The 27,019-nt window shown below is 32.7% G+C and overlaps 1 protein-coding gene across 1 annotated transcript in view; it reads right to left on the minus strand.

Annotated features, from left to right (window-relative positions):
* Nucleotides 1-5,526: 5,526 nt before the first annotated feature.
* The window catches only part of LOC133195259 (microfibril-associated glycoprotein 4-like), a 37,256-nt gene continuing 15,763 nt past the window's right edge, over nucleotides 5,527-27,019 (minus strand). The window contains exons 4-7 of the mRNA XM_061331112.1: nucleotides 16,504-16,634; nucleotides 16,000-16,096; nucleotides 14,262-14,429; nucleotides 5,527-6,360 (exon numbers count right to left, since the gene is read on the minus strand). Coding sequence (XP_061187096.1) covers nucleotides 6,128-6,360; nucleotides 14,262-14,429; nucleotides 16,000-16,096; nucleotides 16,504-16,634 — 629 coding nt within the window. The 3' untranslated portion in view covers nucleotides 5,527-6,127. The remainder of the gene's footprint in view (nucleotides 6,361-14,261; nucleotides 14,430-15,999; nucleotides 16,097-16,503; nucleotides 16,635-27,019) is intronic.

Here is a 27,019-nt window from a genome sequence, read left to right on the forward strand (position 1 = left end):
GAAAATACTGATCTTGAGTAAATTAATAGGAGTTCCAAGTGAAATTTGTAATAAACCATATTAAAGACTTCTGGCTGTGTCCTTTTGTAATTATAGATATAGATCAAAGACAAGATAGCGAGTAAACGTTTTTTTTTCTGGGAGGGATATCATTCTTGCTGCAGTATGAATTAGTGTAAAATCCTAAAAAGTCATCAATTAAAAAAAATTGTCTTATAATTCCACTTTAATTTTGACTCAAGTAGATGTTAGAGAGAGAGAGAGAGAGAGAGAGAGAGATTACTCCAGGTACATAGCCCCATGCAAAATATATATCTCTTGATAGCAATTTCTCAGGAAACAATTTTTGAAAAGCAATTTTCCTTCATGCATTGTTTTCAGAAAACTTAAAGCTGAAAATTTAAAATTTATACCCATGTCAACATAGTGCAACTTTTATCTATATTGATAAAAATGTACATTAAAAAAAGTATGATTAAATAGCTAAATCAAAGTGTTTTGAATAGCAAGACCAAGCTATGCCAGTATATATGTAGCTAATTCAACTACAGAGCTTAATCAATTTTAAGAGATTGTGCAAGACCTGTTTTAATTCTTAATCATTCTTAAAATATATATTCATATCACCATTCCTGATTCAAGGGAGAGCTAGACATATGACCAAAAAAGTCCATGATCTATTGATTTAATAAAGACCCATGTATGTTGTGAGAAGATCAGTAAATAATGATGACAAGTGGGAAACGGCCAGGTTAATATTCACAAATTTTAGGAGTTTTCAACATTTAAGACCCTGCAGACATAATCCCTTCCCCTTTTCCAGCTTCCCAGCCCCAGGCTCGTTTATTTATACAAATTATTTATAACTTGTTTTGGTATAAAATAAATTGTGAATAATACAAAAATGTACATGTACAAAAAGCATAATGGCGGGTCTCTGAATGATTTTCATTTTCTAATTCTAAGAGGGTGGGCTGACCCTAGGGGGTCCTGAATAAAATGTCAAGCAGATTATCACTAACACACTTTTGACGCAGGTCATATTGTGATCATTTCCAGTTTCAGGGTGAGGATGACTTCAAGGGTCAGAACCTTTATACCATTTAATGCATAATGACTGGAGGGACAATATTATATATGGTTAAGGGAAGAGTTTTCAACCATTTTCAAGACACAGTGTATATGATCATTTGAGGTTTTAGGGGTTGGGAATGACCTCTGGGGGGTCATGACCCCATATATCCTATTTAGTGTGTTATAATACAAAGATGACTTAGGGGTTTTTGCTCTAATGAAAGTTATTTTATTGTTTCCGGTTCCAAAGATCGAGTGGAATGACCCCAGGAATTTGCCTCATTGTATAATTTGTATAATTGTGGCATTCCAATGATCTTTGACCCTTTTCCGCCTATAGGCACCTAACCATTTTTATTTCCGATTATTTTACCCCGTTCTAGTCGCCCGTGTGGCTCTGCTCTAGAGTCGTGGAGTAAGGAGTTGATCCTTAAGTCGCGGGTTCGAATCCACTGCGGGACGTGGAGACCAGTGTCGATCATAGGTTAGAATTTGCAGCCCTCCACCTGCAAGTGGTGGAGTCTCCATATGAGCGAAAAATTCTCGAGAAGGACGTTAAACAATAAACAAACCCCGTTCTATACTAAACGTTTAAAATAATATATTCATAATGTACTTACCGCCTGTTATAGGTACAGTTAACTTGATAGAATAATAAATCCATTTAAAACACACACTAAATATTCATAATCCCAGTGGTAATAATGATGTGCATACACCATGTGCAAAACAATAATGATAACGGTAAAAGTAGTGCTCGCAGTGTGACGTAATTCCATGCACGAGTCTAGAAATTTTCCAAAAAGGTGTACATTTGTAAAATTTATATTATAATTACATACATTTTTTTTCATAAGTTTGTGTTATCTATTCTAAATATGACAGGAAAACGGGTGAATCGTGGGTGGGGGTTGATTTTTGACAAAGTTGATTTGGTCAAGATTTGGAAAGGGGTTCTCCGAGTCCTACCCAAATACTGATTGAAATTTGCACATTTTGTCATTTTGGCATCTATTCTTTTTTTAAATTCATCAAAAAAGGTATGCACTAAAATTAAAATATTTGTTGTTTTGACAATAAATTCAAGAAGTTCCAATTATGGGTAAAAAATTAACCACCCCCCCCCCCTTTTTTTTACACAAATCTTTCAAAAATTCTCTCTTTATCAGAGTTTACATTATTAGGTAATATCTGACTGGTAATGAAATATTTACATGCGCGGATCTAGAGGGGGAGGGGGTCCGGAACCTATATACGAAATCTATATACGCTAGCAACTAAAAGTGACCTTGGAACATCCCCCCTTTCCTAGAAAACACGGACCCCTGTTAAGTTGGTATGAAAAGTTTTACATATGAAGCTTAAAAAGTGAACGGCCAAACCCCCCTCCCCCCCCCCCCCCCCACCACCACCACCAAGAAATAGGTTTTCACATTTGGAAGAGGAGTTTAAGTGGTTTTTTTTTTTTGTTTTTGTTTTTTTTTTTTTTTTGTTTTTTTTTTTCCGCTTGTCAAGAAATTTCTGGGTTGGATACCCCTGGAAAAAATTACTGGAGACATAAGAGGCCCATATGGGTTGAACGTTCACCTGAGCATTATATGCTTGATATAAATGTGCGCTTCTTCCCTGGTTACCAGAATTTGAAGGAGAGCAGTCAGAGCACATTTCAGGGATGTAGCAACATTTGTGAAGCCAAAAAAATTTTTTTTTGTCAAAGCTCAAAAATCCTGTTTCGTGGGGTGGGGTGGGTGGGGTGGGTTCCAACTTCTTTCAGTACCCCAATTTTATATATACACTACTACATTACCTTTATTTGACTATACTGCAACAAAAAAAGGGGGGGCAACCACCCTTTCATGAACATTTTCAATAATAAAGAGTGGGGGGGGGGGGGGGGCTGATGCTACGTGCCTGCATTTAGAGGCAAACACATCAGTGCGAGTATTACTATCTTATGACAGCATTTAGTTTTTTTTATTAGTAAATCTAAATTTCTGTAAACAGTGTATTGATTTTACAGTCTATTCAGGAAAATTATATTTAAAAGTATAGAAGTAAATCATCAATAGTTAATTTATATTGTTTATTAAATCATGCAGAATATTTTTTAGTTACTCAGGATATTTCAGTTTTCATACCTGAGTAGGTATAAAAATGCATTGTATGTATAGTTAAGTGTAGTGACTATTGATTACATAAAATTTCCCGTCTTGTCGGGATTTTAATGAAGGGTTTAACAAGGTGGTGGATATATTGCTATTTCCTATATACAGAGAATACACGAATTTCAATCCTTATCCCAATAAACCCCCCTCCCCCAAAGTTTCCTTCTCATTTAAAATTCTGATGTTAAATCAAACTATATGTATGTATTTAAATGCGATTCTCTTTAACCACTTAAACTTCTTTGCCACGCATGGTCACCGATTTTGATGAAACTTTGCCCCTTATTACAACTTGACACCAGAAACATATATCAAATAAAATTTCGTTCCTATGTGTCTTGGTTGCCATGGTAACAGCTACTTTGAATCTTTATTAAGCCTTAATAAAGACTAAGAAAAACAAACAAACCATTCTCCCCAAAACATGACACCTTGTTGCCACTTATGCTATAAAGAAACTATTCAGAATTTATCTTTAAGTATGTGTGGTATGTGGTAACCATGGGTACATTTGGAATACATTTTAGATGCTGAAAAATGCTGAAAAACGCTTAATATTCACTAATGATAGATGTTACAAGTACATGATCACACTTAATCAACAACCAAAGAAAAACAATAAAATATTTGACTTAAGTAATAAGGTATTGGCAATATTATTCTAAAAATAACTTTCAGGGTTGCCATGGTAACACAGTGTAACCATGCAAAATCTGTTGGTTAGATTGGGTTAATGCTACTGTCTTGAGGAAAAACAATAAAATTCATGACTGGCAAGTATACATCCTCAGGACCTTGCAACACCGACACCATAAGAAAAATTGGGATTAATTGTTACTTTGCAGTGTAACCATGTAAACAACATACCAGTTTTTTAAATTGATATATTTTGCTGCTTTAGGAATTTACTTACCTTTTACTCAAGAAACATATCATTTAACTCACCTAGAATAGTACTCACCCGGTAGAACTAAAGTTGAATATCACATATTGATAAAGTTTGTTGAAAAATACAACATTGTTGCTATGCATGGTTACCAAGAAGGGAAAATGTTCGATTTTGTTAATTTTATATCAATATTAAATCATATGTGTCAGCTTTTTGCATCCAGTTAGAGATTGGGTGGTAGTTAAAATTGAGAGTCGGGTTAATTGTTCATATATATCAATCATAAATGTTTTCGGAATCTACATACAAGGGTGCGTATCCAAGGAAACAGAATATTTTTTTTAGATTTTTATGCATAATATTTAGGCTTATTTCCATAGCAACGCTCTATTTAAAGCGTTGAATTTGAATTTTTTGAAATGTGAAAATTGGGGTCACACCAACGCCTTTAAAAATTGATCATCAGTTATATAGAAATATGCTTAATAAAAAGATAGGATAAGATTAAAACACTAAGAGAGTAAATTTAAAATCCCTTCGTGGTATTAAAACCATTGCAACCATTGCCAACCTATAAGAAATATCATATTTCGTCCTTGGTATATGTTAGAAGGATCTTTTGTCTATTTATTTGCTTGCATTTCAACTTATAATTGTTTTTATTCTTAAGTGTATGACTTTTTAAAATTAAATGAACAAAATTATTACTTTTGTATGTTTTTTTCCCATAGTAACGTATGTAATAGTTGATTTAATAAACATGTTTATCATGCATTTAAGACATCAGGCCTTCAACTTTCAGAAACAATCATTGCCACTTGTTTGCTTTGCTGCAAACGTTAAATGTGGGACTCTGAAATGTTGAAAAATGCCATTTTTCAAATTTTAGGACATGTTGCTATGGTGACCATGACACGTAGCAACCAATTTTTGCCTGATTTGAGTGTACGATATCAAAGACTTTTATCATAGAGAGTTTGGAGAAATGCTGAGACTATGTGTGCCACAGCTCCTATATAAAAGTTAAAGTTATTACAGAGAATGGCTCTTAAATATTACATTTACCATTCGAAAGAAAGTGCATTTTATGGATTTTAATCTGATTCCGCCGGAGACTTGAATACTCTTATAATCTTTGGTACAGGCACTTGTTTTCTATTATTATTAATTTTTCCAGTGGCATACATGTAATTGCTGAAACAAATGCCTTGTAAGATCTCGATACTCGGTAATCTACCCCCTTCTTTTAAAAGCCTTTAAAAGTTCCTGTTTGATACATTTTACTTATTAATTTTGCATTATAAACAAAGCCTGAATTAATCGAATAAAATTACTTTATTCTGAATCAAAAACAAGAAAATTAATCCTAAAACGGAAATCAAACAAAATGTCATCAATATTAAATAAATATCAATAAATGAGTTTATATTCCAGTACAAAAAGATTTTTTTTTCTTTACATATAAAAGCATTATTGTAAAAACACCTAATGCTGTAAGAGATTATGAATGGCAATTATATTGTATAGATTTTCATGCATCGGGTAATTTCGACGCTAGCAAAATTGTTTGTACGTAGACGATGATTGGCTTTTCAACTGTAAACAGACAGATTAAATACGAACTGACAATTGTTAATTAATGAATCAAAACTGAACCATTGAATACTTCTATCGGTTTATATAGTACTGGTGTAGCGAGTTTAAACTTAACGTATTTTGAAAGATTGCGATTCTAATTAATCTATGAATAATACGTAGTAATTTAAATAATGTCCGAATAGAAAATCAAAATCGAGGCCAACGCGTGCGAAAATCGCGTGTTCAAAGGGTTTGAGAAACTTGAGAAACAATGCGTTGCGTGTACACAGTGCGCGTGCAGCGCTTCGGGCAAACCGTGTAGCGAGTGTGTAGCGTTCTTGCAGCGTGCGTGTGGGGTAGTAGCAAGTTTCAGGATCTGTATATATAGTGAATATTGGTGTTTACATGTTAAGAAATACAATTATTTAATCATCATCATCGTTTCACGGATATGCGATTTTTTGGACACCTTTGGGTCCCAAGGTGTATATAGATGGTCGGAATTTAAAAATGTTTTTCCACAGTGATTAAACCACCACCCTCCCCACCGGCGTCCACATGGGCCCTCTGGCCACAAATCATTGTCTCTGTCAGCCGTCGAAAATTTCATTCCATTGATGTTCCAGTTAGGCCACGAGTCTCTCATACTGTCTCCTGTACAAGTAGAAAAACCTTGGTTTTAAAGCTGAACACAACATATTAATTTGCCTACCTATCATATAAGCAATGGCGTATATAATTCTTCGGATTCGTTACACCTGATTGCTTTTACTTTGTCGCTGCTGCGAGTAGTACATGTACATTTATGTCATTGTCCTTTATGTTTACGTTTTATTTCATTGAACGTGCATTTGTGCTTATTTCAGTCCGAAAAATTAACCGGAGCAATTAATATCGAATATACATAATGTACATGTATTTGGTATTTTTTTTTATAATTTATTTATTTTTGCAGGAGCAAACAGATGTCATTTTTTTTTCGTTCCTAAGTTTATCACAGTGATAATAAAGGAAAAATCCTTTCAGGTGTAGTCAGTGAAGAAAAAAAATTAACTTGTGAACAAAGCTAAGGCTTAAAGGACTTATCGCACGGTTTTTCAAAAAACGTAATTTTATGAAAAATATTATCTACAACCTTGTTTATTAAAATACTTAATACAATACACGTTATTGAAAACATATTTTAAGAGATATTGAGAGTTGAAATTCAAATACGGCAATATGCATATTTCAGTCGGATTTCGGCGAAATACTGCTCTGACGTCATAGGCGACAATTCAGTGATAGAGAGATGAGAATACGCACACTATTTACGGAGTTATCAACGACATATGCAGCTTAATTACGAAAAATGCTGAAAAAATAAATTCCTAGCGTGCCTTTTAATTACTATAGAAACATTAACTAGTTCTAAGGTATAAGGCTTTTGAGATATTTTCGATTTTTATTCGAAACATTCAGAATCTGTACAGCTCCGATTACGGCAATGTTTCGTGATCGGAAAATTATTTTTCAAGACTGCCATCCTTTACAAAACATAAGTAAATTAATGTTATGCTAAAAACGATGAATAACAAAATTATACAATATTAAATTTGTAAATCAATTAAGTTAATACATGTGATAACATGATAAATCAAAATGTATTGTGATGGCGAGTTTCCTTGTCTTCGCCGCGTCTCCTTCGATATCGTCGCTGCTATTTTTACAATGTTAACAGATTTTTCAGATTTTTTCTTGCTGACAATTCTAAAATATAAGGTTGGATATTCAATTTCATATCGATAAAATCAATGATGTGGTCGTCCACATGCAGAATATTCATGTTGAATCGCGTATATTTTAGTAAGATTAACAATAGAGCTGATCAGCCATTGTCGCCTTTGACGTCACAGGGTCGCGTGATTGCTATCTAATTAACTTAGATTTTTAATTCAGGGGTTTTCATTTGAGTCAATAATTGGTTAATTACCGCGGTTTATCTGCAGCAAAAACACAAAATTTATAAACTGTCTTAAGGAACGTCTTACGCTTTTAATTTCAAATAATTAAGAAACATGCGATAAGTCCTTTAAATAGCTATTTGAGATGGACAGTTTTTAAAAAATGATTTACAAAGGTAACTCTTTTCCTTTAACAAGTCATGTTCAGCTTTAAGTAGTAATGTATTTTAAGTATTACACTTATATAACAGATTATAATTTTGAATTTTGAATGTAATTTGTAAACAGAGATTTCCTCATACCATTATCACTGCAGGTAAGAAGAGATATTTTGGGGGTCTTATATGTCTGTAAAAAGTAGTTTCAGTTGGGAGGGCACAAATTTACAAAAAATGTTGACAGGCAAAAAAAGGTCATCAGGCGTTACTTTTGAAGGGCACAAATGTAAATTAGATTTATTTTCTATTGTAAATTGTATAGTTGTAACATTCTTGATGTCAAATCTGTACATTAAACAGGTTTTCTATGGTTCAGTTTCTATTAAAGAACTTTATGTAGGGTGTGCCCTCAGTTCCTGACAAGCAGAACAAAATCAGTCTTCAGAGAATATTTCTGTGGGACACAACTGTTAACTAGCATGTTTTCTCTTGTAAAGTATATAGTGGCAAAATCAATAAGGGTTACAGCTGAAAAATTGATCTGCTTTCCTTGTTGTAAATTAAGTACTGTCTAAGGGAGAGAATGTAGAGGGTGGGGCAGGCCAGAGACCTCATGCCCAAGAGTCGTTAGACTAGTCTTAAAATATTTTAAATAGCTAATGTCCCTCATCATCATATCATATTTACAACATTTAAGATCAACAACACTTTTTCATATGCAAAAACATTTATTTTGTCGATGTGTGAAGTTTCATTCCATTTGATTAAATGGAACTCATGTTACTCAATTTTAAAAGAGAAAGAGTTTTTTTTCTAAATTTCTCTGCCTTTTTCATTCCACACACGGTTTTTAGTGTCTTATCCATTCATAAAAACGTATCCATTGACACCTAGTTTGCTAACAAATAATGGAGTAGCTTAAGTTAGGTTGTCAGTGTTTTCAAATTCTTTAGCACGTAACTCTGCTTTCACAAGGTCCACAACAGTGACGCGCACATCACATTGCATGACGTTACTAATTCTTTTGAGATTTTTTAATTATAATCTGTTTCTTCAGACAGTCCATCTTCCGATTCTTCCGATTCAAAGTCTCAACCACTCAAAACTGCCTTTTCCATGTGGTGTACAAATGTACGGCTTATTTTTGGTATATTTCTTGTTCCACCAGCATTTGCATAGTTTGTTTTAAAGGTTTCTCAAATGCAGAGCAAAATTTCATCCCTACTCGCTGCTCCGTGACGTCCTTCGACGTCATCGGTTTTTTTTTTCCAGGAAGTTCGTCTTTAGAAATTGATATCTTTTAAGCGAAGTAATGTAGTACACTTCATTTTAGCATCGGAATTAATAGAACAATACTAAATTTGGACATTTAAAGTGTATAATTAGTAAATAATTCAATTTCCATTTTTGCTGTCTTAAATCTTTGATAATTTTGAAAAATATATATTTCAATTTTTTGACTCAAATTATTTGAAAGTATTGTTAAAATAATTGTACCAAATTTGATTATAATATGATGTTAAATAAAAAAGTTATGACAAAAGTCTACGAATTTTTTGAATGACCCTCGCAGTTTGAAATAAAATTTTATTCTAACATCATATATCATGACTTATATGCTGTTTGAGCATTTCACGCAAAATATATTATAAGCTCGTTAAGGAAATACTTTCATCTGGAAATTATTAAAACTACGATTTTCGGGACGTAATTTGTTTGACACATATCTTTGCACTTTCACAAAGTAAAGTTTATTCATATTACTATACGCAGCACAGTTAAGGCTACAAAAAGGAGACGGGGCTTAATTTATATTTATAAATGTTAACTATCACATTACACAAATCTAAAAAAAAATTAAACTGCAACAAAATGAAATGATTTGCGATTTTTAACTGAACAATATATAATTAAACTACATTAAATCTTACTATAATAAGCCTTTTTTAGTTAGATAAATTCCACATAGCAAGATATAAAGATGTCACTGATCGCGATGCACTTGTCGATATGACGTCATTTCGTAAAACTTGACGCAGTTTGTATGCAGCGAGAGGCGGACCACTTAATATTTTCACAACGAGAAAGGTATTTTATAGTTTAATAAAATATTATTTGCAGATATTTAGGAGGCCAATAACTTGGATACAATGTGTTTTTATGATTTTATTCATATATTTTCTGTGCATTTCCTAGTTAACTGATATTGCCCTACATTTGTATGCAAGTGCAGCGGGGGGTAATGCAAGGGTCTTAATAAATCGTTCTAGTGCAAAGGCATGCACTCAATGGATAATATTAAGCTTTCACATATAAACTCTAGAGATACTAAGATATTTGAAAAGTGCTGCGATCCTAGCTGGTGAAATCTTCAAAGTGAATTTATTATTCCTATATTCAGTGCAGTTGACCAGCAAAAAAATTCAGCATGCAGCCATACAAATATAATTTTAACAATGAAATAGCATAATCTGTATAGGATCGCAGCACTTTTCACAAACTACAATGGGTGTTGAGTATATTTATAAACTACAATTTGCAGTTTAACTTGGTTATGACTTTGCAGTACTGAAATTTATAAGTGACCTCATTAATTAAGGATATGTGCTAAACTAACGTGACTGCCACATCTCATGAGAAATCTAAAGAGAAAATCTAATCATCCTCAATATGTTGGTAATAGCCATAATTCCATTTGTCCGATATTAGTAAAGTACTAAAAAGAATCGCCATCCTGAATAAGAAAGTATCTTTTATCACAAAAAAAAAAACGCCTATATTTAATTGGGCACCTTAGCTGTACTGCGTATTTACATTCAACGTGTATTTTGCCTGTAAAGTGTGAGGAAAGCTACGCAATTCAAAACACCATAACATGGACAGAGGGTCAAAAGGTTAAAAGTATGCGTTCCGCAGCTCTGTTAAGGCTGCATAAAGGGGGCGGAGCCTAATTTATACGGGAAAAGTTTACTGTGACATCACACAAATATAGCAATTCCTCACAATAACAGAAAATGAAATAATTTGCGAATCTAAACTGCATAAGAGTAATGAACTACAACAAAACTTATCACTGCATTCATTTTTGTCGCTAGTTAAATCCCACACAGCAAGATATAAACAAGTCACTGATCGCAATGCACTTGTTGACATGACGTCATCATGGTAAAGTTTGACGCATTTTATGTGCAGTCAGAGGTGGATCAAGTAATTTTTTCACAGTGAAAAATGCATTTTATTATTAAACAGAATATTATTTGCAAATCTTAGGTAGACCATTAATACAAATCTGAAACGTTTGTTTAGTGCCATTTTTTAAAAAATATCGAGAAAATGTATTGAATTAATTCTACCGTGTTTTTGTCTACAGGGTGTGCATGTTTCACTCAGAGGTGCCTCATTAAATCGCCTTATCGCAAGGGCATACACTTAATAGATCTTGACCATTTTTTGAATACACATAACGGACGTATTCCTTAACTTGAAAAGTGCTGCTGCTTTCCTGAAATCGATAGCATGATTTAATAAATACATAAAATACTTGGTAAAGGTCACACATATTTCAACATTAGCCAGATAACTTGAAATTTTAACTAATAAAATGTGAATTCTATTTAAAGCAGCAGCACTTTTCATAAACTACAAGTTATGTAGAAACAATCTATTACTTTAATTTTTAATTTTAACTAGGGTATGCCCTTGCGATATTGAAATTTGTTTGTGACCTACATACAGTACACATTACATGCATTTAGCACGTGACTATCAAATAACGTGACCAAACCAAATTCAGTACAGAGCGGGGTATACAATGTTATTTCAAAGAATGTTAAAGTCATAAGATAATATAGTACCTTTACAAAAATAAATTCAGTTTAAAAAGGTATGTATTTATGCACGTTTATATTCTGTTGATTTCTTTGAAGTACGCCTTAACAGTGCTGCGTCTTTCTTGACGTCACAAACCTTGAACGCCGTGGAAGTGTAACGTTATAAGCGAAATCAAAAACTCACGCTCACTTTGAACAGAAGCTATTGCAACGGCTCTTCCATTAATTGTAACTTATCCGAAGGACAATAAAGGGATTTTCAAATTCAAATCACCTTTGCAGCCAAGGTAATGAGTTCAAAAATGTAAATATAAGCATTGAATCATTATTTTTTGAAAGATATAGTCTTATAATTGTAACATTGTGTGGAAACAAATTTTCATAACGCGCTAACGCGCGTTAATCAATTTGTTTGCACACACCGTTGCATTTATGAGACTATATCTTTCAAAAAATAATTATTCAATGCTTAATAAAAAAAAAAAGAAGAAGAAATTCTGATGTGCATTTATTAAAAAAAAATATAAAAACTGAACACACACGGTAAAACGTGAACACTAACAATAACAGAGCTCGTGATTGTTTACAGACAAAGGTGTTTGATGTGAAGTTTGGAAGAATGTCATTGTCATTCTTAGAATATTCATGTAAGTTCAATTATTATGCCGAAGTTATTTTTGATAAAAAAATAGACATCTATAGTTGTAAACAATGCAACTGTGTCCAGGCCCCTTTAATGCACGTACTTTTGTGCGTGCGTAATATCCTTTTCAACAGTTATAAATCTTTAAAAAATATGGAAATACTGGCTAAATAATTTAGCTGTCTTAATTTTCAAATGATAAGACTATCATATTGACACGGAAGTAAAGCTACGCAAGCATTTTTTTTTTTTAATTTCCATATATATCCATGCAACACTGTGTTGCTTGTTACCTTTGTTTATATATATAATGCTTTCTGTCATTTATGAATCTCTTATCATTACTTACTTCCCATAATCATTTTGAGATAAGCAACCCGATTTAAGTACATTTCGTTTTCAAAAGAAAGCATATATACTATGCCTGGACAAGAATGAAATATCTAAAAGATTTAAAAGTACTTTGTAGCACTACAATTGAGCTACTAAACCCTATATATCTACAATTTACATATCTAAATTGAAGTTGAAAACCAGTTGAGTTGAATTAATTCCAGACTATTAAGAAATACGTCCAGTCTGTCTTGTGAACTCTGGTGAAGTGAGATTTAAATAATTGAACAAAATAATTATCGTAATATCAGATACATTGAGCAATTTTCAGACCTGCTGACACCTTTAGGACTGCATCAGAACTTAGTCTGAACTATCCCTTTACGTGCAACATTTGTTTAATAATTTATATTGATAAGTATATTCAAAGGATAAAAGAAGTAAGGTACACATCATAATGAGATCAAGGTATTCAACGACCATTCAATTAAAATCATTAAAGAATTACAGAAAAGACGGTTGCAGGGTAACGGTGTGGTATTTAAACAGCAAAATAACACTTCACAAACAGAACAACAACCCCCTCTCATTTATTTCTGAACAAAAAAAGATGCAGATTGAATATGCAATCATTCAAAAATTTCTTTTTACATTTTAAAGAAATGAATTTACAGCTGATTAACATTCTTTCGGCTGAGAAACCGGTTAACCACTTTCCACTTTGCCATCTTTAATATCCAATATATTTCATAAAGCACATTTTACAATAGTACAAATATCATTTCTGCTTGAACTTTCAGTAAGGCGTGATATTCTCGGCTGTACATAATTAGCGTCTCTCAGTTAGTGACCTAGATTCTCATTGGTTGCCAAATTAGCTCATCAATGCTGAAATTTACACAGCTTTTCATTCACGGGGGAAATACACAGGGAATACGAGTGACGCAAGGAACATATTACATCGTTTCTTACAGTAAAGAGGTGTGGCTTATGTCATCTCATTGTTTGTTAACAACAATATAAAGTTGCTATATAATGTTATTAATTTCTTAACCAATGAGAATCTAGGTCACCATTTGAAAGACGCTAATTATGTATCGCCGAGATTGTCGAGCCTTACTGAAAGTTCAAGCAGATATGATATTTGTACTAACTCTTTAACTAACATAACTTCTCTAAATATAGAAAGCACAAAGAAATTCACTTTTATAAGGAGACCCACTTCCGCCCCAACCCGGAATTGAATTTTCGAGCTACGGAACCTGTCTCCTAGCAGTAAAGGAACATCGCGCTAGACCTCTCGTCTATCTAGGTGAGTCAAAAAACTTGCTTTCTATGCCGATGAAATTCTCGCTGCGCTGCCTTACACTACACGGTCATTGAGATTAGAAGTGAGATATAAACATGTACTGAGTAGTTTTATTAGAGGATCGTTACCCATACACGGGTATATGAATTGCTCCCCAAAATTATGAATTGCTCCCCAACATTTTATTCGCGAACTGAAGCGTCCAGATTACATGTGTTACTCGATTAATGAGGATCCAATGCTTATTTAACAAAATAAGTTTATATAACATATTGCTTAAAATCTCTAATACAACAAAAGTTTGAACATATTATTTAATTAAGAAATTAGTGACATTACCAAGACTTCCTGTTGTGTGTCCTGCCAGATGGAGTCTGTAGCCATCAGCCTCGTCTGTAATGTAGAACTGGCCATATCGTTCATATAGTGTTGTTCTATTGGTCAATATTATGGAAACATACAAAGAAGTTGTACTTTCGACGGTCAATTTGTGAATGAGGTCATTTCCTACAATCATTAAATTTGAATTTTACTTTTCATTTTTAAGGTAGTTGTATTCAAAGACCATAAAATTTTCCCCTTATATAAGAATGAGGACTTGTCACCGGTTTTTTTTTTTTTATTTCTCTAACATTAAAACCACAGTGTCATACACAACGTACCTTACAACATGCTTTTTCCGTTTATAATTTTTTTCAAGATATTCATATTTTATTACATAGTAGCTTATGATCTTTATTGACAAAAAATATCAATATACATTACCAGGAATTTTGAAATTGATATCAAATCATGGAAGTCTTTGTGCTATTCAAAGACAAATATACCTAAAATATCAAGCCTACAATTTTAGCTTTCCTTTCCTCAAAATTTGTTGTAGAATAGGTGTACAGTGAGCGTCATAAGGCATAATAATAGTCGCATAAAGGTCTTTCAAGTATTGTAGTACTTCAATTATAAAGGGAATTAGAAGATCAAGTTTGAAACTACATTGCCTTTATCTATAATACGAAACAAAACTAGAGGCACTGAGAGCAGTGAGCCCACAAAATGATACTCCCGACCCCCTTCCACTCCCTTAAGGGTTTAATGGCAGTGTCCATGTTTTGCTATTGGAAACCTGAAATATGTGTCCGATAAAAGAGAAATAGGTGTTGCACAATGGCAGTAAGTAGTAAAGCTTCTGTGAAAGTTATGTGAAAGTTAGTATACACCTTCTAGTTCGGTGAATCTTGTACACCTCAGGTGGCTAAACAAATGTATTGACCCCCCCCCCCCCCCCAAAAAAAAAAAAAAAAACAAAAAACAAAAAACAATGATTGTACAATAATGGTTAGTCTAAATAATGCTGTATAATACATGCGCGATATTCTTTAATTTTAACTAATATGAAGTTGTTGATATAAATGCATTTTGTTATAACATTTATTACGTAATAAGTTAAAATATTTTGAAAAAATGGTCAATTAATTGTAGTAAACAATGAAATGAAAACAGCCGCTTTAATCGTTTCTCTTCATTTGTTACCCTAATATCAGATAGTTTTAACGTAAGTAAAGGGAATTTAGGATGAAAAAGCTGAAGTCGTTCCAATTGTCATGTAGTAAGAGTGTTTTTCTAAAACTTTTATGGTTTTATTTCTAATTTGAAAAAAAAAAAAACGAAATGTCTTGTTTATTAATTATTGACAAAATTGTGTCAAATAGGTTTTACACCGAATTAATTATTGATGATTAACTTAAATATGCAAATTGCTTTATTGATCTGCACTTTTACTACTGTTGTGGTTGTACTCTAACACCCCAACACTTTCATATTACTCGGAAATGAATTATTCAAATAATAATTTTCTACAAGTCTAGTCAGTAGCATAAGCCATAAATTCTAAAAACACATATATTTATTCGTTCTTAAAATTCGTTTTCGAAAATCATCTCTGCAACCATTAGACAGTTTATGTCTATGAAAGAATCATTACATAAAAACTTGTTAATAACCAATTTCTTAAAGTTTGATGATTAGAACAGTCGAAAATCAAAGGTATAGTGATATTAATAATAAATTACACACAACCAACCTAGCCAATACTCCGTTTCTGCTGATCCAAATCCTTTCTTGTACTCATTCCATGTTCTGTTGAATCGCACAGGACCGTAAACACGTCTTTGTATAGCCTTTGTAGGGGAAAGAATGCAAAATATAGAAAACATAACAGATATTTTTTTAAGGGGGTGGGGGCTGTGATGGTTGGTTTTTATCTATTAATTATTTTTGTTTTATTATTCTTTTTTATTTTATTTTTATTTATTTATTTTTAACAATTGCATCATATCAGTATCTAACTAACAGAGGGATATCTCAAGATTGAATGTAACAAAGCGGCAATTATTCCCAGAAATAATTTAAATGATTGTTTATTCAAATATTAAAATTCAAGTACGTAACTGATAACTACAGACCTAACAATCCCATTCAAGAACCACTCGTATTACTGTTAATTTAACCAGAATTCAGAAATATGCAGATTCTAAGGTACACTCTAAGTAAGGTGATAGAATCAAAAGTGAAATCATGAACAAACCGTCCATCCCCCACCCTCTGTCTTCATATCACAGTACACGTTTACAGGTCTCCGTCTGTCTCTCCATGGGTAAATTCTGTACACGCCTGATACAGCTGGGACAAGAGTATGTAACTCCAAACAAGTGGACGCTTTAAAAAAAACGAAACATTGTGATTGACATAACTATAATGATAAAAAAAATCAAAGTTAACACAACAAATATTTTTTATACGTACCATATGGAAATGTGTAATATCTCAAATCTCCAGATTTATTAGAACTGTTCGTGAAGGTTTTATTGATATACTTTTGCAATAATTTACAGGATTGTTCACGCGGACTAAACAATAGTGCAACACAATCCCAACTCATAGCACATTCCGTTGTGCACATCAAGAAACTTACTCCATTGAATTCAAACATTTTGTCTGAAATAGGGTCAAAGAGTGAAACAAAGTGTTCAAATTTTGGAATGAATTGTACTCCAAAAACCGAAAGAGATATTAACAAACCGAATAAGACTAATAACTGTAGAAACATCAATCTGAACATGCCCGTTAAATTTGTGATTTTCAGAAAGCAGTTGTTTGTTGCTGATATTGCTTAATGGTTTGGAACTCCTTTTGTAAAGTGAGCCTGTATTATGGATAAATAATACATAATGTATACACACAAGAGATATGTTTCTCCCAGTTGACATAAAATATTAAATGAAGGGTATTTTTTCATCAAATTAATATTCAGTCTTTTTGACACTACTGGACGAAAAAAGTGCTGAGAATCCCAAATTTTACTGATAATGTTTGATAATTACTGATACTGTGCTGTTCTTGCTGATAAATATTGATATTTACTGTCATTCTCACTGTTGAGTCTGATAAATACTGATAATTACTGTCGTCTTTACTGTTGAGTCTGATAAATACTGATAAATACTGTTGATGTGCATTCGATGCTGAGATTGACTGATAATTATATTAGAGCATCCTTTGCCCACCGATCACACCCGCAGTGTGCTCCTTGTCATGATCGGGAAATAGCGAAAAAATCCGAAATTCCTCCAAAATATTATTTCTTTGAAATCTGAGTTACTTTGTGGCACGACCAACACTGTTTATGCTTTCAAAGAGTATAGAATGCTGTAACCAAACCAATATACATGGAAGAATTAGACAAGATAGGAATCTCTTTTTGTGAACTTGATACAGTGCGAGATATGAAATGGGTTAAAAGGCAGTTCCGGTGGAGAAATGCTTCGATTTGATGCATATTCCTCCACCAATCATATCCGAGCTTTGTATTGAGTGTAGCGGAGTCAGTTGAGGATCGCCGATGAATTCTGCATGTAAGGGAAATAATTGCTCAGAGGCAGTCGCGTGATTCTAGGGATCGGCATTCAAGAAACTTCCTAAAAACGGGATTAAGAAATTTATAACTGTATGAATGATAAAGTGCGTAAAAACGTACAGTTATGATAGAATGATTGACAAAATTATTGCAGAAATTTGAAAAAGGAAGAATAAACCATTAAATATTTAAACGTAAAAATAGAATATAAAACAAACCCATTTATTTTTTTTAAGTCGTTGTAAGGATTAGATGTAATATTTGATTTTAATCTTATACATAGTAAATTGAAGCTAATTTTTGAAACAAAATACACGAATTTTAATAATAATAATCTTAGTCATGCCTAAATATCTTGATTCTTATTATACAGGGGACAGTATGAGGCACTCGTGGTATTACTGGAAGATCAATGGTATGAAATTCTCCACATTTGATGAAGATAACGATGCGTGGTCAGGTGGACCACGTTCACTTCAGTCGGGAGGTTGGTGGTTTAACGAATGTGGACTGACGTTTCTTAATTCAGATGACATTCAGAGTAAACCCTGGGACCCAGTGGTGTCCAGTGTAACACTCGTCCGTGAAACAATGATGATGATTAAATGATAAAAAACAAACTGTCTTTCAAATGAATAAGTGGACATAAAGCAGCGAGAAAAGAGTAAGAATAATGTGATTACCGCACGTTTACAGTGTAACAGTTGATAGCAATATTTCCATTTGTTGTTTATGAAATAAATTTTATTCTCTTTTAACAGCTCTTTGGAACGGGTACTTTATTTGATGACTCTAAAATTATCTGTGAAATTAATTTCATACGATAAGTATAAACTATCCTTTCATATCTTTTTTTCAGAAAGCCCATACATCTTTTATATTCAAAGGGAAATTATTAATACATCAATCGTACATTCATATAAAAAGTTTTTAAATGTCAACTGATCGAAAATTATTTACGCTGTGCATGCACGATATATGATATAGCATATACTACAATGGTTATTGTTTGGGAGTTTCAACTACTTTATTTCCACAAAAACAAATTATAATTATGTCCATACTACATGTATCATTCCTCCATTCTTTCAACTTTCCTCTTTCGGTTTTTGCAGTGCAATTCACTCCAACATTCGGGCACTTCATTGCTGTTATTTGCACTATTTCATAGGAAATATCTGAATTACATGAAGTAAGTCTTGTGATGTGTACAGTAAAGTGTGCAATCAATTGGGCTTGTGTGGGATTACTGTATAGTTCGCATGCTAAATCCTGTAAAACATTACAAAAATATATTAATGTTAACTCCGCATTGTCAAATAGTTATGTAGAATCTGATGATTGGAGATATTTCACATTTTTATATGGTAAGTTTTAACCATTACGTACATGAAGGCATGCAATTTTTATGACTTCCTAATTTTATTTAAAATTATCATGTTAATCATTTTGTATTTTATCGTATACATGTACCTTCAAATTAAAGTGTCCAGTTGTTTGGAGCTACATGCCCTTGTCCAAGCTGTATTAGGAGTGTGCAGAATTTACCCATGGAGAGACAGAGACCTGTAAACGTGTACTGTGATATGAAGACAGATGGAGGGGGATGGACGGTTAATTCACCACTGAATATCAGCTTTTAGAGTTGCGATGAAATATGAAGATACCAAATAGTATTAAAGCTCAAAAGTCCATTGGAACAATATAAATTTGACGCAGATCAAACATGGACCCCTAAAACATCAGAGGTGGGATCAGATGGCATATGGAGGGGTTACTATCCCCCGTCAACCGGTCACACCCACCGTTTGCTCCTTGCAATGACAGGGCAAGCGGAAAAATCCGAGGACATTTCACTTACAATCTGCTGAATTTCATATCCCGGTAATATTATCTGTATCATAAATTGTTCTTGAATGGGATCTATATATTCTATAGAGGGGCGCCCTAAATTTATCAGAGTCACATGATCTAGTTTGTTTCTTTGTCACCAGCCAGGTTTCAGATGCTGCATTTTCAGCCAAAGAATGCCCAGGTTAATGTTTTTAAAGCAGGTTTAAGTTTTTGGAGCAGAGCAGATATAAACATGTTAATCAGATTTGCTTCGTGATGCATCTTCGGATGTACACTACCAGACTTGCTTCAGATGCTGGATATGACCTACATTTCCTTAATGAGTGAGCAGGTTAAAAATTTTGCAGCGGGTTTAATTCTTATGTAACTAAAAGCCCTATCGTGACCAAACTTGCACTGATGATGCATCTAGGATTGCACACTGCCAGACATGAATCAGATGCTGGATCTTCCATATATTTTCCAACTTATTGAACTAAAAATGAGTTTACGAGTAAGTCAACTCCTTAACGTTTACTTATTTACCATGCAGTTATTTTAGACTTTCTTGTAAATAGAAATACACACTCCAACATGCTAGAGAAGCGCTCACATATCTCCGTGTGGTTGATAGAGGGAACGTTGATTGTTTTAAGTCTGGATGTTGGGGAGCATGTGTCTGCAGGAATAAGAATGAGGCACATATCTTTGGCGTTTACACATGTATTTCGAACTGCGGCTCTGGTCTAGCCAATCATATGTAATGAATTCTACAACTTTCTAAATGAGAATTGACTAGAGTTGGTACAGCAACTTAAGTATCTATGGAGAAACGAGAGGAAATAAGTCCTGGCCGTGATTCTCTAGTTATGCTTAAAACATAACGCAGATCTATTTGAGCAAATACTTCTAACTTTCATAATGAAAAGGAAACATTTTGACTGTAAGTAATATTATTGATATTATCAAATACATTGCTATATACGGAAGCTATTAGGTGGTAAGTAAAATAATATATTACGTCATATCATTATTTCGAACGCCTGCCATTGAAAAATCTGGCGGCAGCCAGATAAAACTGTAGTGGTCTAAAACTTCTGTTTAAGGTCAAATCCGGGAGTTTCATTCCTATTTTCAAAGATATAATCTAACTTTATACAAAAATTCTCTTTTTATAACGTTATGTTTTCCTTTAAATTTATGTTTTATTAGATTACATGTCTACACCGCAAGAATCTTACTTGGCGGTCTCTAGTTATTTATGTGACAGCCGCCAGAAAATTATATAATATGGCGGCCGCCAGATAAGTTTCTGGCCCCCGCTATTTTTTTATGTGTCGGAAGCATGTACTATGTGTAGTAAACTATTTGGCACCTGCCAGATACATTTTTCTAGCGGCTGCTAGGTATATGGCGGCCGTCAGATAAAATATTTTTCTTACCATGCACATTCCGGTTTCCGTATGATGCTTTTAAATATACTTTTTAAAATTATGTATATGTAGCTGCATATTATTTTTAATCGTACCGATTTTTTTTTATTTCAAAACATTTTTTTAAAAATTCAATTTGATGATATTAAGGTATATTTTTATAAAACATGTAGGTGTATAACCTCATTGATGAAAATATATTGCAAATACCTGTACATTTTTCGTATTGAAAAATGTTATATATTGATTATAAAGTATATGAATAAACTGTCGATTAATTTCTGTATATATGTTTACGTTTTATAAGTTAAATTCATCCTCATTTAAAGAAAAGTAACATTCAACACACCAGAAAAATATCGCACCTTAAAAAAATATTCGCATAAAATAAATACCTTTTTCCGGTTAAAAAAAGTGTTGAAACTGGTTAATTTATGTCTTTATTCATATTTATACTATTTCATTTACGGTTTTGAAGTTAAAAAAATCCTCTTTCCTCTTCTAGATCTTAAAATGTCTACTCCAACAATATACGAAAGGGGCATTCTTAAATTAAAATAAAATATGTGCACTCTTCATACAGCTTGGACAAGAATATGCAACTCCAATTAAGTTGAAGCTTTGAAAATACAATACATACTGATCGACATCATAATTATGTCAAATCAATTTACAAAAGAAAAACGAAGTTAGCGCAAAAATTGTTTATACTTACCATATGGAAATGTGTAATACCTCCAATCGAACTGTTTGTGAAGGTTTTATTGATATACTTTTGTAATTATAGTTTACAGGATTGGACCAAGGACTAAACAATTATTCAACACAAGCCCAACTCACAGCACACTCCGATGTGCACATCAAGAAACTAACTCCGTTGAATTCATATGTTTCTTCTGAAATGGGGTCAACGATTGAAACAAAGTGTTCAAATTCTGGAATGAACTGCACTCCAAAAACCGAAAGAGAAAGGAACAAGGCAAAACATTTCTGGTTTCGTCTGTTTACATTCAAAAATTGAAATAATAATAAAAAATTAAATGATTAATCGTTAGACGGTCGAGGATGAGATTGTTTAACCCCCTTTTTAGGGTAGTTCTTTGCGTGTGTTGTTTAACGTCCCGCTCGAGAAATTTTCACTCGTATGGAGACGCTGAGAAACAAAGCATGACTTACACAAAAGTGATGTTAAAGTATTCATTGATAATGTATTACATAAACATGCATAAATTTTCCTTTTCCGAAATAAATCACAGCACCTAATTTAACTGTACTGAGCAAACAATCAAATCATTTTAATTTTTTTTCATTTAGTAGGCTACCGCTAATTTTCTTTTTAAATTATGATACAATGCAATAATTAACTGGAAACAAAACTTTTGAAATTCAATTCTTTTTATTTTAGTATATGTACCTGATTTTTGTGTTCTTATCATCAATCCATAGTCATTTAAAAAATATACGTAAACAACATTCCTAGAAGTCACAAAAAACTATTTTCTAAATTTATTTAACAACCCTTGTTCACGCAGGAATAAAGATCTATATAAAAATAAAGGGTATATTAATTCAAAGCAAATTGGATAGAAGAGATGGAAAGAAACACGTCAAACTTTTCAAGATTATATTGGAAAGAAAAAATATTAATCGGATAATTCATAAAAGACAATAAAATATTACAATAGAACTATATTATTTTCAAGCAAAAAATGTGTTATCCCGACCCGTGGCCCAAACAGTGTTAATTAAGAATGGAAACCAGAGTAAACGCTTTCTATTTTAATACTTTTTTTTTTAAATATTACAACCGAAGACAATTTTAAAACGCAATAAACTTGAAGTTCTTATACACATCATTCTATGAAGTTTGAAATACTTTTAAATATTATTTTCCTCTATTTCTTTTTATGACAAACAGTGAGTTTTTTCCTTTGGGCATCCATTTGGTTCGATACAAGGAATAATTCATTTATTATATATATATATTATATATATATATATATATATATATATATATATATATATATATATATATATATATATATATATATATATATCGTGCATCGAGCCTGTAAGAACTTTCTGATCTCCCTCACGCGTAGCTCTGATCCTTCGGCGTATTTGGCTCCGGTCTTTCGCACCCTTCTTTTCAGTTCTTCAAAGTTTTTTTTTTATTATTTGAATTCACCGAGTATGATCTTGCTGTACTAGCAGATCGTGTATGACGTCACCGACTTGTTGGACGCGCAGTTTAAAGAAACGAAGGAGTGGATCAATCTGTTTTCATAATTTGTTAATGTTTACAAGAATGTTAAACTTTTTATTTTTTTATATAAGATGGTAATTAAAGGAAAAAATTGTCAAAAATTTATACAAGAACTGATGCTTTACACGTTTTGCACTTATCTACATGGAGACTATGACGTAGTTTAACAAAGTCATGTGACCATGTGTCCTTCATCCCCTTAAGGACAAATGATACAAACAAAAAATTGGATGCCTGGATTGGTATATTTGGTTGTAAATGATGCAAATAATAAATTTCTAAAATATTAAGAAATTGTAAACTTTCTGTGATGTTCAAAAGTCTACCTTTCTGCAACCATCCTTATTATTCTGTACAACTTTTTGTCACTTCAAATCTCATTATTATTAAACTTTGAATAAGAAATTAAAAACTTTGCGGTTAAACTTATTATTACCCTCATATAAACATGACTTAAGTTGTTATTTTCAAAATTTTTAATAAAAAAATGTTTATATCATCTGTCCTTTAAAGTGAACCATTGAATATTTCTATCGGTTTATATAGTACTAGTGTAGCAAGTTTAAGCTTAACGTATTGTGAAAGATTGCGATTCTGATTAATCTATGAATAATACGTTATAATTTAAATAATGTCCGAGAGATTCCGAATAGAAAATCAAAATCGAGGCCAACGCGTGCGTAAATCGTGTACAAAGCGTGTGAGATAAGTGAGAAACCAAGCGTTTCGTGTACAAAGAACGTGTGTAGTGTTTCGTGCAAACCGTGTAGCGAGCGTGTGGGGTAGTAGCACGTTTCAGGGTCTGTATATATATAGTGAATACTTGTGGTCTGAGTTTAAATGTTAAGAAATAGAGAAATTATTTAATCATCATCATCGTTTCACGGATATGCGATTTGTTGGACACCTTTGGGTCCCAAGGTGGATACTGGTGGTCGGAATTTAAAAATGTTTTTCCACAGTGATTAAACCACCATCCTCCCAACCGACTTCCACATGGGCCGCCTGGCCACAAATCATTGTCTCTATCAGCCGTGGAGAATTTCATTCCATTGATGTTCCAGTTAGGCCACGAGTCTCTTATACTGTCTCCTGTACAAGTAGAAAACCCTGGTTTTAAAGATGAATACGACATATTATTACATTTTCAACAGTGAAATACTGTGATTAATTTATTGAATAAAAGTGATATTCTCTCACAGTGTGAAAGGATACCAAAAATGATATTCTCTCACAATGTGAAAGGATATCAAAGTAAGTAAAAAATAATTTCTGGCCTGTCATAAGATAGAGATAGAAACTAAGCGTCTTGATAAATTTCTTCCTAAAAATGTTGCTAAAACCCATGCTATGTAATGTTTTCAATCTGACACACAACTTCTAAGCTATGACGTCTCAACCGCTCAACTATGACGTCAAGCCTATGACACTGTGTTAAGAAAAGACAGAGGCAAAGGGAAAATCAAAGAAAATGTAATAAACAGAAAATTCAATGTTTTGTAGATGAATATGGAATTTATTTCACTCATAAGACAGGATTTTTTGATATTTTCACTCGTGCTTCGCACTCGTGAAAATATCAAAAAATCCTGTCCCACTCGTGAAATAAATTCCTCTGCAAAACATTGAATATCCTCTATTTAATTTTTCTATCTCCCATATCAGCAATGGCGTATATAAACTCTTCGCTTTCGTTACACCTGATTGTTTTTACCTTGTACATGTACATTTATGTCATTGTCCTTTTTGTTTATGTTTTATTTCATTGAACGTGCATTCGTGTTTATTTCAGACCGAAAAATTAACCTGAGCAATTGATATCGAATATCCATAATGTACATGTATTTGGTAATTCTTTTTTTTACTTTTTTTTTTTTTTTTTTTTTTTTTTTTTTTTTTTTTTTTTTTAGAAGCAAATAAATGTCATTTTTTATCGTTCCTAAGTATATCACAGTGACAATAGAGGAGAATCCTTTCAGGTGTAGTCAGTGAAGAAAAAAATAACTTGTGAACAAAGCTAAGGCTTAAATAGCTATTTGAGATGGACAGTTTTTAAAACATGATATACAAAGATAACTCTTTTCCTTTAACGAGTCATGTTCAGCTTTAAGTAGTAATGTATTTTAAGTATTACACTTATATAACAGATTATAATTTTGAATTTTGAATGTAATTTGTAAACAGAGATTTCCTCATAACATTATCACTGCAGGTAAGAAGAGATATTTTGGGGGTCCTTATATGTCTGTAAAAAGTAGTTTCAGTTGGGGGGGGCATAAATTTACAAAAAATGTTGACAGGTTAAAAAAGGTCATCAGGCGTTACTTTTGAAGGCACAAATGTAAATTAGATTTATTTTCTATTGTAAATTGTATAGTTGTAACATTCTTGATGTCAAATCTGTACATTAAACAGGTTTTCTATGGCTCAGTTTCTATTAAAAAACTTTATGTAGGGTGTTCCCTCAGTTCCTGACAAGCAGAACAAAATCAGTCTTCAGAGAATATTTCTGTGGGACATATCTGTTAACTAGCATGTTTTCTGTTGTAAAGTGTATAGTGACAAAATAAATTAGGGTTATACTGTAAAATTGAGTACTGTCTAAGGGAGAGAATGTAGAGAGTGGGGAGGCCAAAGATCTCGTGCCCAAGAGTCGTTAGACTTGTCTTAAAATATTTTAAATAGCTAAATTCGAGGGTCATTAAAAAATCCGCAGCTAATGTCCCTCATCATCATAGTTACTATATTTACAACATTTAAGATCAACACTTTTTCATATGCAAAAACATTTATTTTGTCGATGTGTGTAGTTTCATACCATTTGATTAAATGGAACTCATGTTACTCAATTTTAAAAGCAACATGTTTTGTCACCACGCTTAACAACATTGTAACGTCAAAAACAACGTCGAGAGAGTTTCTTAAAATTACTCTGTCTTTTTCATTCCACACATGGTTTGTAGTGTCTTATCCATTCATAAAAACGAATCCATAACACCTAACACCTAGTTTGCTAACAAATATTTGAGTAGCTTAAGTTAGATTGTCAGTGTTTTCAAATTCTTTAGCGCGTAACTCTGCTTTCACAAGTTCCACGACAGTGAAGCGCACATCATATTGCATGACGTTACTAACTCTTTTGAAGTTTTTTTTTTTTAACTACGAGTTTCTAATCATTTATTGTAACACGTTAAATGGGCTGGGACACAGATTTGAAGTTAATATTTTTAAGGTGGTATGGAACACCAAACAAACGTCTCCTACATATTTATTTACCCAAATTAGGAGGATTTTGAACCCCCCCCCCCCTTTCAGTATGTTAATTGTAATTTTAATTATTTTTTTGTATTATTTTAATGATAAATACAAAAATATTTTTTTTTCTTATATAATTCTTTTTTTCAAAAGCTTAATATTATAGACAGGAATTTACTAATTTACTTGATGTGCGAGAAGTGCTGACTTTTACAAACGACGACTTACTTTTATACTAGAGCATTATACGGAGGCTCTTTTGCGATATAAACATTAAGCTCAGGAGTTAATTATACTATGATAATGGGCCATTTCAAAGCAAATATTACGGTGTCTAGGAAGGAATCGGCATCCACCCTACCCTCAACCCCCTCCAATCCACATTGACCAATTCTTGCTT

Source organism: Saccostrea echinata, unplaced genomic scaffold (genome assembly GCF_033153115.1).
Source record: "Saccostrea echinata isolate AGI-Se365-2 ecotype Australia unplaced genomic scaffold, CSIRO_AGI_Sech_v1 ptg000029l, whole genome shotgun sequence".
Classification (NCBI taxonomy): Eukaryota; Metazoa; Mollusca; class Bivalvia; order Ostreida; family Ostreidae; genus Saccostrea; species Saccostrea echinata.